Source organism: Saccostrea cucullata, unplaced genomic scaffold (genome assembly GCF_032062105.1).
Source record: "Saccostrea cucullata isolate Sc308-1 unplaced genomic scaffold, CSIRO_AGI_Scuc_v1 ctg8432, whole genome shotgun sequence".
Taxonomy (NCBI): domain Eukaryota; kingdom Metazoa; phylum Mollusca; class Bivalvia; order Ostreida; family Ostreidae; genus Saccostrea; species Saccostrea cuccullata.
Window position 1 is genome coordinate 1 of NW_026927052.1, and position 19,040 is coordinate 19,040.

At 35.1% G+C, this 19,040-nt stretch overlaps 1 protein-coding gene across 1 annotated transcript; it reads left to right on the forward strand.

Moving 5' to 3' along the window:
* Window positions 1-175: 175 nt before the first annotated feature.
* On the forward strand, window positions 176-17,018 carry LOC134273353 (uncharacterized). Its single transcript, XM_062755551.1, has 3 exons — window positions 176-219; window positions 10,114-10,182; window positions 15,560-17,018. The coding sequence occupies exons 1-3, from the start codon at window positions 195-197 to the stop codon at window positions 15,769-15,771; spliced, it is 306 nt and encodes a 101-aa protein (XP_062611535.1). The 5' UTR covers window positions 176-194; the 3' UTR covers window positions 15,772-17,018.
* Window positions 17,019-19,040: the final 2,022 nt, after the last annotated feature.

Here is a 19,040-nt window from a genome sequence, read left to right on the forward strand (position 1 = left end):
ATTCTGACTTGCACTCTGTTATAACAAAGTACAGTAGTTCAGGTAAGTTTTGCATGCCACAGGAATCGTAAATTATTTTATATGGGTCAAGGATACCTTTTTATGAATGGCAAGCTTGATAAGTTTTTCTGTGGTTTCTATCCTAGCAAATTAGTTATTATACTTATTATTTTGTAGATGACCAGGACAGTGAAATGCATAATGAAAGTGAATCTTTAGGTGTGTACTTTTATATTTTTTTAGCTCACCTGAGCCGAAGGCATCTTCTTCTCAAGAACCACTGGGCCAATTTCAACCAAACTTGGCACAGAGTATCCTTGGGTGAAGGGATTCAAGTTTGTTCAAATGAAGGGCCTCACCCTTTTCCAAGGGGAGATAATCATGAATTTGTTAAAAATTAATGGCATTTTAAAAAAATCTTTTTCTCAAGAACCACTCGGTCAAGAAAGATGAAACTCATGTGGAATCATCCTCAGGTAGTGTAGATTCAAGTTTGTTCAAATCATGACCCCCGGGGCTAGGGTGGGGCCAAAATGGCCGACTCAAGTTTTACATAGGAATATATAGGAAAAATCTTTAAAAATCTTCTTCTCAAGAACAACTGGGCCAGGAAAGATGAAACTCATGTGGAATCATCCTCAGGTAGTGTAGATTCAAGTTTGTTCATATCATGACCCCCAGGCTAGGGTGGGGCCAAAATGGCTAACCAAAGTTTTACATAGGGATTTATAGGGAAACCTTTTAAAATCATCTTTTCAAGTACTTCAAAGCTATGATTAGTGATATTAATATGGAATCATTTTCAGGTAGTGTAGATTCTAGTTTGTTCAAATCATGAACCCCTGGGGGGTTAAAATTCAATAATAATAAAATACAATAATTCAATAGAAATATTGATTTTCTTCTGTTTCTTATTTTTAGCTCACCTGAGCCAAAGGCTCAAGTGAGCTTTTCTGATCAAAATTTGTCTGTTGTCTGTTGTCGGTGTCATCATTGTAAACTTTTCACAATTTCATCTTTTTCTCCAGAACTACTGGGCCAATTTCAACCAAACTTGCAACAAAGTATTCTTGGCGGGGCCACAATGGAGGATCAAAGTTTTACATAGAAATATATAAGAAAAATCTTTAAAATCTTCTTCTCAAGAACAGCAAAGCCATGATGAGTCATTTATATGTCAGCATCCTCATGTAGTGTAGATTCAAGTTTGTTCAAATCATGACCCCCGGGGGTAGGGCGGGGCCACAAAGGACTAAGTTTTTGAAATATATAGGAAATATCTTTAAAAATCTTCTTCTCAGAAACAGCAAAGCCCTGATTGATCATATTTATATGGAAGCATCCTCAGGTAGTGTAGGTTCTATTTGGATCAAATCATGACCCCTTGGGGGTAGGGTGGGGCCACAATGGAGGATCAAAGTCTTAAATAGAAAAATATCAGAAAATTTCTTCTGAAGAAGAACTGCAAAGCCATGGTTAGTCATTTTGATATGGAAGCATCCTCAGGTAGTGTAGATTAAAGTTTGTTAAAATGATGACCCCTAGGGATAAGGTCGGGCCACAATGCAGGATCAAAAGTTTTACATAAGAACATATAGGAAAAATATTTCTTCTCAAAAACAGAAAAGCTATGTTTAGTCATATTGATATGGAAGCATCCTCAGGTAGTGTAGGTTCAAGTTTGTTCATATGATGACCCCTGGTATAGGGAGGAGCCACAATGCCAATTAGGCCATAATAAAAATATTCCTAGATTCTCATCCCCGCCCGCCCCGATTTTATACCCCCGCCTCGATTTTTTTTATTTCTGTTTTTCTTCGTCTTAATTCTGATCGGGATCGGTATTCATCTACCATTCTACTTTCGTTTTAAATCCCGTGAAAGTCGACATGATTTTGACAGCTGAAAAGATTGTAATTGCTGTAATACATGTGTATATATTTTAAACAAATGTGGTAATTTGCATAAATGCCGAAGGCATTTATGCATAAAATTATCACACAAGCCAATCCATTGATCATCTTCATGAATTCGAAAAATCTGACAGTTATTCCTTATATTTACATGCTTTGATTCCGCCAATCCACGGGGCTCCAAGCCTGCTTCTCTCTAGGTGTTGTCCCGCCCTGCATGTGGTTTTTTTGGAACCGCGCCAAAACATTCAGGAGGAAATAAATTACATTTACAATTGGTAATTTTATCTTGGACAAAGACATTGGAAATGTAAATATTGGGGGATCAAATTTTTACAAAGGAATATATGGGACATTTCTTTTAAAAATATACTCAAGTACAACAAAGCCATTTGTTATATTGACATGGAAGAATCATCAGGTAGTTTAAAATTCAAGCCCCCCCCCCAAGTAATCTTTTCAATACTGAACCGATTTGTGCTTTCACCAAGCCATGTGCTCAGGTGAGTGATGTGGCCCATGGGCCTCTTGTTTATTATTTTTCCGCCGTGTGATTTTGAGTTTCAAGTTTTATCGAAAAGATAAATAGTCCGTAAGAATGTACTCCTTGAAAGTTTTTTGCACATGACCCTGAGAAGTTTTTGATGTTTACAAATAATAAAAAATTTTCAAAACTATAAGCCATAGAGACATGAAACCAACTGCATTTGATTCTTTGATATCAGACCTTTAAATTTTTGTGAAGGTCAGAGATCAAGGTCATTCAAAATATGAGATATTTAGCACTTTTTATATCTCTTTTGTCTTTCAACATATACTAAATATCTTTGCATCTTTAATATGTCCTCTTAAAACTATATCAAATAATTTATACTTTTCCCCTAAGATTTACCTTTTTAAAAGTTACTGCCTCTTTCACTAAAAACCTTGTTATTGATACACCTCAGAAACTGTAAACCACAGAGGCACAAAACCTTTACTAATGTCTTCAGGGTCTATATACACAACTTAATCTATTCAGAGCGAAAGGATCCGATGACCCCTTACATGAGTTATCACCTTTTAACGCCTTTGCACATACTATTAAACCTTATAACTTTAAAAACTAAGGGTCGTAGAAGCATGGAGTCAAGTGCAATGTGAACCTGGACCTTGAATATTTCTTCAAGGTCAAGGTCACTTTAAATTTTTTTGTTGTTGTTGAAAACTTTCATTTTTCTTAGTTTTGAAGCCATTTCTGGTTTCTTTTTATTCGAAATTTTACTATGAAAAGGTAAATATAAAAGAAATTTTCAAAAAATTAAAGAAGGTGGAAAGACCTCTAATTGTTCTGTGAACAATTAGTCTATTAGTTATTATTTTTATCATTTTTTTTCACCGAGTGATTTTTTGTTGCATAAGTTATCGAAAAGATATATAGTTCATGATAATAGACTTCTCAAAGCATTATTGCAGTTGACCCTGCGTACTTGAACTTTCACCCCTCATAAAGTTATCGCCCCTTGCAATGATAAACCTTGTTTTCGCTACTCCTCTGAAACCGCAAACCGTAGCGATACCAAATCTTCACCAATGTCTTGGACTAATTTAGGTGACTTTTGAATCTATTCATTGCGAAAGCATTCATTGAGCCCTTCTATGAGTTAATGCCCCTGAGAGTTTTTGCTGTTAACATTAACTGAATTTTTTTAAACGATCAATCGTAGAAACATGGGACTAACTGCGACAAAGTTGACAACCTTTGACCTTGAAACTTAGATCAAGGTCATCTAGACTATGAGGAATTTGGACTGTTCTTTTGTCTATCAACCTATTATAAAAATTATTGCTTTGTTCAGATGCTCTTTTGAAACTTTGTCAAAAGTTCCACTCATGACTCCTAACTCTGACCCCTTTTTTAGTTATTGCCCCTTGCATGAGAAAACCTTGATAGCCGGAGCAACCAATAACTCATTAATCAGTATCTGACTGCATATCACAGGCACCTGATGTTTGGATAGTGTGAGATTACCCCCACCCCACCCTGATTAATTTCATAATAAGCTTTAAAAAATATCGGTAGGCAATTTCTTAATGCTTACTAAAATAATTTTTTTAAAAACTAACTATACAGACCCATTTATGAATTTGACTGACTTGGAAATCATAAATTTGGGGAATTAGCTCTCTAAATTTATTTCATGTAATCGTACTATCAACATGTTGGATTAATTTTGATGTTACTTTTCAAACAGATTTAAGTAAAAAGGGTTTTGGGGGATTGTAAATAAGTCGTGTACCAGAGAAGTTTGAAATAAAATTTCATTTTCAGAAAATGTTCCGAATATTCGACTAGCATTCGAATAATGCAATCAAATAATCGACTAAGGAAAATAATTATTTTGACATCCTTTATTTAAAGAATTGAATTTGAATTTTTTGAAATGTGAAAATTAGGGTTACATGAACATCTCTAAAAATTTATCCTTAGTTATATAGAAATATGCATATAAAAAGATAGGATTAGATTTAAACACTAAGAGAATAAATTTAAAATCCCTTCTTGGAATTAAAACCATGGCAACCATTGCCAACCTGTAATAAATATCATATTTCTTCCTTGGTAAATGTCGCAAGGATCTTTTATCTATTATTTGCTTGCATTTCAACCTATGATTTTTTTTAATTCTTAAGTGCATGATTTTTTTAAAATTAAATGAGCAAAATTAATACTTTTGAATACTTTGTTTCCATAGTAACGTATGTAATATTTGATTTATTAAACATGTTTATCATGCATTTAAGACATCAGGCCTTCAACTTCCAGAAACAATCATTGCCACTTGTTTGCTTTGCTGCAAACATTAACTGTGGGACTCTGAACATGTTGAAAAATTCCATTTTTCAAACTTTAGGAGATGTTGCCATAGTAACCATGACACATAGCAACCATTTTCTGCCTGATTTGAGTTTACGGTATCAAAAACTTTTATCATAGAGAGTTTGGAGAAATTCTGAGACTACGCGTAAGTCGTTACAGAGAATGGATCTTAATTATGACAATTGTTTGCAATTTTTTCGGCATGAAATTTTAATTATTAAACTGATTAGCTTGCATATGACAATTTGCTTGGACATTGCAGGGGCTGACAAATAGATTTTTCAAGTACTTGCCCATGGACGAGTACATGGTCAAAATTCAATTGCCCTACCTGAATTTTTACTTTAAACTATGAAAAGTAGGAAGACAAAAAATGATTATTTCAAGTACCCTATCCACTTAAAACTAAGATTTTTATACCCCCCGCAAACGAAGTTTGGGGGGGGTATATAGGAATCACCTTGTCCGTCTGTCTAGCTGTCCGTCTGTCCGTCCGTCTGTCTGTGCAATCGTGTCCGGTCCATATCTTTCTAACAGAGGGACATTAGAATCTACAACTCCACACTGAGATTGCTCATGACCTAAGGGTGTGTCATGACCTTGACCCAAGTTCATTTGGGGAAGTTCAAGGTCACTGGAAGAAAAATTTCATAATTCGTGTCCGGTCCATATCTTTCTTATGGATAAACTTGGTAGGTTCTCATTTCACACAAAGATTGCCCATGACCCAAGGGTGTGTCATGACCTTGACCCAAGGTCATTTGAGGAAGTTCAATGTCACTGTAAGAAAAATATCATAAATCATATTTGAGATGTATCTTTTGTGGTTAAACTTGGTAGGCTCTCATTTCACACAAAGATTGCCCATGACCCAAGGGTGTGTCATGACCTTGACCCAAGGTGATTTGGGGAAGTTCAAGGTCACTGGAAGAAAAATTTCATAATTCGTGTCAGGTCCATATCTTTCTTATGGATAAACTTGGTAGGTTCTCATTTCACTCAAAGATTGCCCATGACCCAAGGGTGTGTCATGACCTTGACCCAAGGTGATTTGGGAAAGTTCAAGGTCACTGGAAGAAAAATTTCATAATTCATGTCCGGTCCATATCTTTCTAATGGATAAACTTGGTAGGTTCTCATTTCACTCAAAGATTGCCCATAACCCAAGGGTGTGTCATGACCTTGACCCAAGGTGATTTGGGGAAGTTCAAGGTCACTGGAAGAAAAATTTCGTAATTCATGTCCAGTCCATATCTTTCTAATGGATAAACTTGGTAGGTTCTCATTTCACTCAAAGATTGCCCATGACCCAAGGGTGTGTCATGACCTTGACCCAAGGTGATTTGGGGAAGTTCAAGGTCACTGGAAGAAAAATTTCATAATTCGTGTCTGGTCTATATCTTTCTAATGGATAAACTTGGTAGGTTTTCATTTCACACAAAGATTTTCCATGACCCAAGGGTGTGTCATGACCTTGACCCAAGGTGATTTGGGGAAGTTCAAGGTCACTGGAAGAAAAATTTCATAATTCGTGTCCGGTTCATATCTTTCTTATGGATAAACTTGGTAGGTTCTCATTTCACTCAAAGATTGCCCATGACCCAAGGGTGTGTCATGACCATAACCCAAGGTCATTTGAGGAAGTTCAAGGTCACTGGAATAAAAATTTCATTATTCGTGTTTGATACATATCTTTATTATGGAAGAACTTACTTCTGAAAAACCCAGCGGGGGGTATTTTGTCCCGTTTGGACAGTTCTAGTTATTTTTTTGTTTTGAAAAAGTCACTTGCCCTTGGGCAAGTGGTTGATAAAAAATCCCTTGCCCATCCCCAAAATTCACTAGTCTCGGGCGTCGGGCAATGAGATTTGTCAGCCCCTACATTGAAAAGCATCATAATTAGATTATTTAATCATTTAACTTGGTCATTTGACTTAATATTTGTTCACTTTAAAGTGCAAATTTTATGGTTAAAATCACAAAGGACCTGTATACAGTGGCTGGAACGTTATTGTTGACAAACCAATCGTGTAGAATCGTTCGTGTATCATGAGTGATCGTTCGTTTAACGTGCGAGATCGTTCGTGTATCAGACTCAATCGTGTGCGTTTTTAAGCGTGCGAGATCGTGCGTTTAGAATCATGTAAATTTCGTTTTGTAAGTTTTTATCGGAATATTATTTGTAAAATAAGCATTTCCCTTGTTTGTTTTTCTTAATTTATTAATTAATCCAAAAAATGAAAAAGCGCTATTTACATAATAGAATGCAGAACGGACTAATTATCGCTTGAAACAAGCAATATAGTAAGTCATACAATATTAAGTTCTTGTCAAATAGCGCGATCAATATTGTGATAAACCGTACTTAGATCTTTAACGCCTTTTTGAAAAATCTGATTTTAATTATTATTTACTTCTTATTGTGGTCAAGATAATCTTGAAATCAATTCATTGAAAATAAATATATTTTTTTTTTACAAAGAAATAAACATTTCTCAATGCTTACATAACTAGTTAGTCGACAAATATACATGGACACGGCATGATTTTCGGGAGTTTTGATTATCTGTGTTCATCTCTTGAGCCTATTTGTAATTAATTAATTTTAAATTTCTGCAAATAAAAAAGTTGAATAACTGGCAAGTTTATCAGACATTGAATCATTGGAAACATAAGGATAAAATTTGTAATTATAATTTAAGTCATTCCATCCTGCCATTTTTGTTCAATCGTATCCCCCTTTCTGCATATCATGATATCCAATTCAATCAAATTATACGACCCACATACATGTACATCGTCTAATAGATTGAATAGATTCCTTTTTTTTTGATCAGAGAATTACCTTAGAAATAATTATTTTTAATCCAAAATATTAAGTCTTGCATATATTTAGTTACAGAAATATAATTTTCCTTTTTTTTCTTCAAAGTCTATGAAATAATATTGATAATTCTTTGAAATCTGAAATAATTATTAAGCCGTATTTCGTTTTTAAAATATTGAATCCTAAATATTTTGAACTATTTTAAGTGAAGAATCGTGCGTTTGCGTTAACAATCGTGTAAGATCGTGTAACGTGTAGAATCGTGAACGTGAAAGATCGTTCGTGTAACAGGTTTAATCGTGCGTTAATCGTGCGGAATCGTTCGTGTAACGTGATCGTTCGTGTAAGTTGTCAACAATAACGTTCCAGCCACTGTAAATATACGTCTCAAAATCCATACCATATCTCTCTCCACATGGCTCTTAAAATATCTCTTTAGCAGACAAGGACGATACTGGTAAACCCATAGACCAGAGAATTGTCACATACAGTATAAAATACGTAACCTTATTAAAGAAATAAAAATGAAACAATTTAATATTTAGGGCCCCGCAAGGATTTGCGGGTGCCCTATAGTAATCACTCTGTCTGTCCGTCTGTCTTTCTTCTGTCCACAAATTTCCTGTTTTTTCCTAATAACTTTTTTTATGGTTGCCCAATTAAGATCAAATTTGGTATGGTAGTTCAATAGGCAGAAAGACATATTTTGATGCTAAGTTTGTTTCTCTATGACCGTTGGTTTGGAGCTGGGGTGGTGGGGTATATTCCTTAACTTTATAGAAGAATGCTTTAGCAAAGAGAGATAACTGCTAAAGATGTTTCCATTGAAAACTGAATGCTGCTATGAGTCCCTTGGGATTAATTAGCTTTCCTCCTGAAGAAAATCCCAAGCATTATCTTTATCTGTCACATTGAGATTAATTACCACCTCTGTCTGCAAATGAAGTTTGTTTTGAAGTTCAGTCAATTTGGAATGCTATGAACACTCTGAAATGTGGATTTAGATATAAATGTTTATACTTTATTTTGGTTAAAATACCTACACAATGAGTTATGATTTCATTGAATTCTAAAAACAAGAAATAGATTAAAGAAGACATATCTTTTATTTTTACTTTTTTCCCTTTATGTAAATTCAAGAATTTTAATTTTTAAGGTAGTTGGATTAAGCCATTCTAATATTAATACTGAAAAAGTTCCTATTGTAACTTTAGAAGAAAATGATGAGAGAGGTACAATTAATCCCTCGGGATTAATTATCTAGCCTGCTGAAGAAAATTTAGTAGGCCTATCTTTATCTGTCATTTTAAGATTAATGAAAAACTTTGTCTGCAACTGCTGTTTGTTTTGAAGTTAAGGTCAATCCTTCATGATACATGTATTTGCATTCATTGAAGACTGGCATTTTATATAACACAAACACAAACTTCATTATTGTTTATATATACATTCAGTGTTAGGTTGTTCTTTACTGCCTAATGTAAATATACAAGGATATTATTTACAGGTCTTTGGATATTCAGGAATTATGTTGAAAATTTTAAGAATACAGTTGCTTATTTCTTCATATATTTTTTAATCATTCTATAAGCTGCATCCTTATAATTCCACCCCATGGCGGGGCCCTTGCTGACTGGTCAGTTTTCTAGTTTTGTTTATTTTTCATTCACCATTTATCCGGGGGAAAATAGTTTACAGAATAGAGTCAAGAATTTAGTCTACATCCATTTCCAAAATGGAGACTATCGAAGAAGGAATGTAAACATGTGCTGAATAAAGATGGCAATAACTATCAAATAATATTATTTATATGTCAGTTTATTTGAAAATGTTATCATATTATTCACAAGTAAGTAAAACAATTTATTTTAAGAAAGTCACTAAGTAATGTAATCAAATGAAAACGAAAGTGCTGGCTTGAAATTTGCTACAATGTATTATCAATACATGTAGCTCTATACGCCAATGTTTGGACTCGCTGGAGCAATCGGCTAATCTAATAATCAGCTACTCTGATAAAATAAGGCAGACAACTTGACTATTGGATAAAACGGGACCCACTGTATTAACAAGTGCATTTATAGTTATTTGTACTTGTTTCTAGTGTGTTAGGTACTATATAGTTTCACTCTCAACTGTAAACGTTAATTTGAGCAAGTTTTGATGAAAATTGGACAGGTATTGATTTAAGGAATTATCTTGCAGAAGAATATTTTTTTGGGTAAATGCATCCACCTATAATAAATATTGTCTGAGGACAACCACTTATATGAATTCTATTGTCCCCACCCCACTACCCACAAAAAAGTATAAGGAGTGCCTTCCAACCCTCCCATACTTTTTTTTCCCCTGGAATAGCCCTTATTAGATTTAATGAAATTATTTAAAAACATTCCGAATGTTTGTGCATACATTTGTTGTGCATACATTTTTTTATGTCAAATTTTGGGATATTTTAAAGGCACTTAGCTGTGGACTGGAATATAATGGTTTATATGTATGTATGATTTCAGAGATGAAAAACTTGCTTGAAGATAATGGTGATGATGCATGTTCTTTACAGAGGAAAAGGGCTAAACCTTGTAAGTTTTTTGATAAGCTTATTTTCTCTTGTATAGGAAACTAATATAACACATCATACAGCACTACTTTTGGTTATCTGAGAGCCTGTATGTCACAAGGTCAATGGTCAAACTACTCTGGACATAAGGACATGTTGTGCGCTCAATATCCTGAGAACATTTTGCTTGACAAACATCAAACTTAGAACATTGCTTCACCTTAAGGGGTAGATGACCCATATTGATTTTGAAGTCACAAGGTCAAGGGTAGAGCTACTCTGGATGTAGGAAAAATAATGTCAGCTCATATCTTCAGAACCCTTTTGCTTGAGAGGCATCAAACTAAGAACATTGGTTCCTCTGAAGGAGAATATGAGCCCTATTGATTTTGAAGTCAAAGGTCAAGGGTCAAACTGACCACTCAATATCTTGAGAACCCTTTGCTTGATAGGCAACAAACTTTAAACATTGGTTCCCCTTAAGGAGTAGATGACCCCTTCAGATTTTGAGGTCACAAGGTCAAAGATCAGGGGGTCAAACTCAGTCTTCACGAAAACTTTTCAAACTAACTGGCCAGTCGGACCAGTGAACTTTCAAAATTTACTGGCCCACCAAAATTTTTACTGGCCCCTTAATTAAAAAATAAAATAAATACATTTTCATAACTGTAAATTTATTGATGTTTACGTACTTCAACTTTTGAATGCCGCCATTTTTCATCCTTTGTCGCGTTTCGGTATGTTGTTCATTGGAAATTTGCACATTTTACGTACTTGTTAGCTCACCTGAGCCGAAGGCTCAAGTGAGCTTTTCTGATCACATTGTGTCCGTCGTCTGTCCGTCCGTAAACTTTTCACATTTTCGACTTCTTCTCAAGAACCACTGAGCCAATTTTAAATAAACTTGGTACAAAGCATCCTTGGGTGAAGGGAAATTTAAATTGTTAAAATGAAGGGACATATCCCCTCGCAAGGGGAGATAATTAAGAAAAGACAAAAAATAGGGTAGGGTCATTAAAAAATCTTCTTCTCAAGAACCACTGAGCCAGAAAAGCTGAAACTTATGTGGAAGCATCCTGGGGTAGTGTAGATTCTAAATTGTTCAAATCATGACCCCCGGGGATTGGGCGGGGCCACAATGGGGAATCAAAGTTTTACATAGAAATTTATAGGAAAAATATTTGAAAATCTTCTTCTCAAGAACCACTTTGAAAATCTCCTTCTCAAGAACCACTGTGCCAGAAAAGCTGAAACTTATGTGGAAGCATCCTGGGATAGTGTAGATTCTAAATTGTTCAAATCATGACCCCCGGGGATTGGGCGGAGCCACAATGGGGAATCAAAGTTTTACATAGAAATATATAGGAAACATCTTTGAAAATCTTCTTCTCAAGAACCACTGAGCCAGAAAAACTGAAACTTATATGGAAGCATCCTGGGATAGTGTAGATTCTAAATTGTTCAAATCATGACCCCCGGGGATTGGGCGGGGCCACAATGGGGAATCAAAGTTTTACATAGAAATTTATAGGAAACATCTTTGAAAATCTTCTTCTCAAGAACCACTGTGCCAGAAAAGCTGAAACTTATGTGGAAGCATCCTGGGATAGTGTAGATTCTAAATTGTTCAAATCATGACCCCCGGGGATTGGGCGGGGCCACAATGGGGAATCAAAGTTTTACATAGAAATATATAGGAAACATCTTTGAAAATCTTCTTCTCAAGAACCACTGTGCCAGAAAAGCTGAAACTTATGTGGAAGCATCCTGGGATAGTGTAGATTCTAAATTGTTCAAATCATGACCCCCGGGGATTGGGCGGGGCCACAATGGGGAATCAAAGTTTTACATAGAAATTTATAGGAAACATCTTTGAAAATCTTCTTCTCAAGAACCACTGAGCCAGAAAAGCTGAAACTTATGTGGAAGCATCCTGGGATAGTGTAGATTCTAAATTGTTCAAATCATAACCCCCGGGGATTGGGCGGGGCCACAATGGGAAATCAAAGTTTTACATAGAAATATATAGGAAACATCTTTGAAAATCTTCTTCTCAAGAACCACTGTGCCAGAAAAGCTGAAACTTATGTGGAAGCATCCTGGGGTAGTGTAGATTCTAAATTGTTCAAATCATGACCCCTGGGGATTGGGCGGGAACACAATGGGGAATTTAAAGTTTTACATAGAAATATATAGGAAAAGGCTTTGAAAATCTTCTTCTTAATAACAACTGGGCCAGAAAAGCTGAAACTTACATGGAAGCATCCTGGGGTAGTGTAGATTTCAAATTGTCTTAATTATGATCAGTTGGGTAGGGTTGGGTCACAATATGTATTACAAAGGGTAAATCTAGAGAATTGTCAAAGCTTCTCAGGTGAGCGATGTGGCCCATGGGCCTCTTGTTAATAGTTACTAGCTTGTTCCGGTTGTTACGTAATACATCCATGTAATAATAGGGTTACAATAATAAGATTCAACAACACGTGCTTGTTCTTTTTATATTACATATCAATGAAATTTATGCATTTGGAAATAAAACATATAGCGTTTATATTCCTAGTTTTATTAATAAACACATTTCAAAATTGGTAAATGCTTCAAATAGTTGTTTTGCTTACAATAATTTTGTTTTAAAACAAAATAAACAATTATAAAATAAATACTTGATTGTACATGCTGTGTAAATCTTAACGTCTGGTATTTAAGAAAAATATGTCTTGTCGATCGTTGAGATGTATTGCCGATAGTATGTAAAATGAATTCCTGTAAATACTTTTATTGTTTATGGCATTGTGGATGCTGAAACTGTCACAATTAATATTTTAAAGCAAACTTTGCATTATATGAAGTAGGGATATTTGAACTAATATCGTTGTCGGCGAACTCAAGTTTAACGAAAACCGCTTTTGTTGAGAAATCATGATTTAATCATTTTTTAAACAGAAAACAAAATTAATAATCACAGTTGATGTTAAAAGTTATTGTTTATTTAATTCTTTAATTACATGTACCTTGTCTGGCTTTACAATGGTGATCTAGATAGCGACAACCAATTAGTCGCTTCACTAACCACATGCAGTAGTATTTATTTATTACAGTGACATGTGTTAAGTTAAACAAAAGCATTTGTATAAATTCAGCAATAGTATAGAAACACCCGGCCCTTTGGGCCTATATGTCACATGCATCTGTGGTGGTATATCGAGATAATTGACACTTTGAAATGGATGTTTGTTGTGAAAACAGGGTGGCGGATGGCGGCATATGAATTTTGCATTGTAAAGAGAATTTTATATAGCAGGAAAAACGTTCTTAAGAAATCATGGCAGTATTGCGAGAATAGCGATGAATCGAATGGCGAGAATTCGAGAATTGACTTTAATTATCTTTTTCTATGATGGACAGACAAGACAGGACACACAAACAAGCAGGGATGTGATTTTTCCGCGGAAACGCGGATTTCCACGAATTTTAAAGTCAATTATGATCATTTTTGAGATCAATGCAAATCCAATGAGAAAATGGGGGGGGGGGGGTTAGAGGTACTAAATCTTTCAAGATCGTCATTTTGATTGATAGTGATAATTATCAGTATAGTAAAATATGTTGATGATGTATATAACAGTATTAGATATTTATCAACAGCAAAAAATAAAGGTTTTTTTCGTTTTTCCTGTGTGTGAAGGTATGGGATCTAGTTTTACCAAAGTCAGGTGTAGATAACTTGTGTCGGTCTTTAAAACGTTTTACGAGAAGTCAATTTATGAGAGGTTTAAAGCACATTATTGAATAAGACTGGATGAAAACATGGAGAGCATGGACAGAGAAGTGGATGTGTCTATTATTAACAAAAGTGTTTAAAATAAATTTTGTTGGGACTGGTTGGACTCATGTGTACAAGTTAAATGCAGTAATGGACATTTCAGAGAAATCATTGATGAAATGGAAAGGATTAATAAGTTGCAAGTGAAAAACACAAGTGAAGAAAAAGCTAAGCTAACAATTCAAGTAGAAGCAGAAAAAGATCTGCAAGCCCATGTAAAGCAGCAGGCCAATCAAGCAAGATTAAGAATTCTCAAGGCTTTGGCCGAAAAAAAAGAAAAATAAAACAAATAATTGGTCAATTGAAATTGCATGATAATAAATGAAGGATTTTAATGTTAATTTAGTTTCATTTTTCTTGGTCAAAAATGGCCTCTCAGATATCTCTAGAAATTAAATTTTAAGCTTTAAAATATGTGAAATCCCAGGAGCTTCCGGGGGGCTTCGCCCCCCTGGGCCCCCCAGCAGGGCGCTGCCCTGCACCCACTGGGGGCCTGTAGCGGCCCCCAGACCCCCGACTGATTTCATTTCCTCCTTTTTCTTCCTCTGCCAATCACATCCCTGACAAGTCAGTTACAATATGCCATAAATAATTGCATTCCAACCACTAAGACACCAAAAGTTGGGGACCACAATTCTTTGAATTTGCTTGTTAAAGGAGTATATATGATAAGAGCCAATTTTGGCCCCGTAAAAATCAACATTTTAGAATGACATTCAGATATATTTTATTGAAATTTATTTTGTAGAAGAGATTATATTAGAAATATTTCTAATATATTTTTCACATTTATATGCACTCACTAGCTGTAAATGACATTAGAAATAATGCTATTTTTGCTATTTAGCAAAAAAGCCAAAAATATGCCTTTTTCTTGATGTTTTTTCTTATGGGAAACATAGAGTGCAGTGTAGAACATACATAATTTTTCTGTCACTAATTAGTATTGAAAAGATACATCTTTGGTAAAAATATAAATCTTGTTCTAGGCTGCGCTCTATATTTTCTGGGAGAAAAACTGCTTGAAAATAAGCAGATTTATACAAAATATGCTAAAATGGCGGGAAAACATGATTTTCATGATGTCATATTTCTAAAATAATAGCATTTTGATCAAAATAAAAATGGCCATTAAAGGTCGCATATATATCTGTACAAATTAAAGCTATATATAAAGTTAAATTAAATTAATCATTTTAAGGGGCCAATTGAGACACTTAACATATATCGCTCTTTTTATCATTATTCATAAATATTTGTAGCTTTGATACTGTAAGGTTGAGGCACATCAAAGTTCAATCCCTGTTAGCTGATGCCTCTGCCTGGTGTTCCAAATATAGGTCACACTGACAGTGTTGTGCAGTTAATCAGAAGAGCAATTCTGGACTGTAGGGCCTCTACCTTGTTTTACTTTAAATTTACTCTTCACAATATACAATGTACAGTAGATCACTTGCATATTTCATTCTTTTCATTGGAGGACCATCAATAAATCATGCTTTGCTCAGAATTGTTGACTGAGCTTTTAAATTCTGATACAAACAACTCTTCTTTGAAACTTTGACTATATTTTTAGCTGATAGAGTGAAGTGGACCAGCAGGGAGCTGGAAGAGGTTAGAGAATATTTCAGTAGCTACTTAGACGGGTCCTCTGCAAGGAAATGCCCAGGAAGGGAGGAATGTAAAGAAAGTATTCGCAAGAGTAAAGAGAAGAATGGTGTTTTGCAAAGAAGAAAGTGGGAGACTATTAAGAAAAAAGTGTCCTACTTGATGCATTTTGAAAAATGAGCTTATAGATTATAAAACATAGAGTCCGGTAGGATTTTGTTTGTATAAATAGTTTCAAGTATTAAGCTGATAGCTTTTGTTGTTAGATAGAACTGTCAAATCAGTCTTATTATACCCCTGCTCCGAAGGAGAGGGGGGTATACTGTTTTACCCTTGTGTGTCCGTCCGTCCCTGTGTCTTTGTGTCCGTGTGTCTGTGTAGCTGTGTGTCCATCCGTAACAAATTTTCGTCGCACTTTTCTCAGAAACTACTTATCACAGATGCCTGAAATTTTAACACAATCTTCTCTGAGGCATGCCATACATTAGGATACATTTTTGTTTAAATCCGATGTCAACTTCCTGTTTGTTTGTACGTCTGTCCGATTCATACATAACAAATTTTCATCACAGTTTTCTCAGCAACTACCCATTGCAGATGCTTGAAATTTTAACACAGTATTCTCTGAGGCATGCCATATGTTGGGATACATTTTTGTTAAAATCTGATGTCAACTTCCTGTTTGTTTGTACGTCTGTCCGATTCATACATAACAAATTTTTGTCGCAGTTTTCTCAGCAACTACTCATTGCAGATGCTTGAAATTTTAACACAATCTTTTTCCTAGGCATGCCATATGGTTGAATTCATTTTTATTCATATTTGATGTCAACTCTCTGTTTATCTGTGCGTTTGTCCATTTCATACATAACAAATTTTTGTCCCAGTTTTCTCAGCAACTACTTATTGTAGATGCTTGTTTTCTCGGCAACTACTTATCGCAGATGCTTGAAATTTTAACACAAAATCCAATGTCAACTTCCTGTTTGTCTGTGTTTCTCGTTTACTATTAATAGCAGATGCTTAATTTTAGTACACTCTTTGTTGAGGCATGCCATATGGTGGGATTAATTTTGAAATGATTCTGATGTCAACTTCAAATTTTTCTGTGCATCTGCCTGTAATTGAACTTGTGTAAATTAGCATAATAGTTGTTTATTTACATCAGGGCGGGGGTATTACTAGTGAGCATTGGCTCACAGATTTACAGTCTCATTTTAACAGTATTCTTATTTAGGAATTCCTTTTCCAATTCCATAATATCTATGAAAAACTCTAACATGTACTGTTGTAATCTGTTAAGGAAAAAAAAATGGTGGTGTAAAGTTGAACTCTTGTACTTTTGAGATGAACCAAATTTTGTTTTAATTTTGTGTGTGTGTTTGAAAAGACATATTTCTTATGTTATCACTTAAAAGCAAATCTTAAGCTTCAATAAAAAAATTAGTTAAAGTTAACAGAATCTTTTTTTATCTTTAATTTGATTCAAAATGCAGTTAATTCATGCATAGTGTCCATGAATAATGGAATTACATACTGTCTGTTTTATGTGTGGTCTGACTTTGTGTCAAAGGGTAATGGGTTACACATTGTCTGTTTTATGTGGTCAGACTGTGTCCATGGGTAATGGGTTACACATTGTTTGTTATGCCCTGCCATGAATATGGCTGGGGCATATAGTGTTTGTCATGTCCGACTTCCGTCCTTCCATCTGTCCTTCCTTCTTACTGTACGTTAAGCTCTGTTCAAAGCTGAGTTTCAAGAAACTATCCAAGATATTTTTATCAAACTTCAGATGCTGATAGATATTGATGAGAGCTATGCAACTGCATCAACATTTTTTGACCTTGACGTTTTCTTTGACCTTGACCTCACTTTTCTTAAATTAGAGTTTAGCTCAGATTTAAAGATACTATTCAAGATACTGTAATCAAACTTCATATGTTGATACATACTGATGTATGCTATTCAACTGCATCAACATTTTTGACCTTGACCTTTCCTTGGACCTTGTTTGTGTCCATGAACAATTGGTAACACATTATCTGTGTTATAATATGTGGTCAGAGTTTGTGTCAATAAGATGGGTAACATATTGTCTGTGTTTTATGTAGTCAGAGTTTGTGTCCAAGAATAATGGGTTATACATTGTTTGTGTTTTATGTGGTCAGGGTTTGTTTCCAAGAACAATGGGTTACATATTGTCTGTGTTTTATGTGGTCAGAGTTTGTGTCCAAAAACAATGGGTTACATATTGTCTGTGTTTTATGTGGTCACAGTTTGTGTCCATGAACAATGGGTTACATATTGTCTGTGTTTTATGTGGTCAGAGTTTGTGTCCATGTGTAATGAAATATACATTTTCTGTTTTTAGCTCACCTGAGCCGAAGGCTCAAGTGAGCTTTTCTGATCACATTTTGTCCGTCGTCCGTCCGTCTGTCTGTCTGTCTGTCCGTCTATCTGTCCGTCTAAACTTTTCACATTTTCCACTTCTTCTCAAGAACCACTGGGCCAATTTTGACCAAACTTGGTATAAGGCATCCTTGGGTGAAGGGGAATTTAAATTGTTAAAATGAAGGGACATATCCCCTCGCAAGGGGAGATAATCAAGAAAAGACAAAAATAGGGTTGGGTCATTAAAAAATCTTCTTCTCAAGAACCACTGCCCCAGTAAAGCTGAAACTTATGTGGAAGCATCCTGGGGTAGTGTAGATTTTAAATTGTTCAAATCATGACCCCCGGGGGAAGGGCGGGGCCACAATGGGGAATCAAAGTTTTACATAGAAATATATAGGAAAAATCTTTGAAAATCTTCTTCTCAAGAACCACTGGGCCAGAAAAGCTGAAACTTATGTGGAAGCATCCTGATATAATGTAGATTCTTCACATCATGACCCCCGGGAGAAGGGCGGGGCCACAATGGGGAATCAAAGTTTTACATAGAAATATATAGGAAAAATCTTTGAAAATCTTCTTCTCAAGTACCACTGGGCCAGAAAAACTGAAACTTATGTGGAAGCATCCTGATATAATGTAGATTCTAAATTGTTCAAATAATGACCCCTGGGGGAAGGGCGGGGCCACAATGGGGAATCAAAGTTTTATATAGAAATATATAGGAAAAATCTTTGAAAATCTTCTTCTCAAGAACCATTGGGCCAGAAAAGCTGAAACTTATGTGGAAGCATCCTGGTATAGTGTAGATTCTAAATTGTTCACATCATGACCCCCGGGAGAAGGGCGGGGCCACAATGGGGAATCAAAGTTTTACATAGAAATATATAGGAAAAATCTTTGAAAATCTTCTTCTCAAGTACCACTGGGCCAGAAAAACTGAAACTTATGTGGAAGCATCCTGATATAATGTAGATTCTAAATTGTTCAAATAATGACCCCTGGGGGAAGGGCGGGGCCACAATGGGGAATCAAAGTTTTATATAGAAATATAT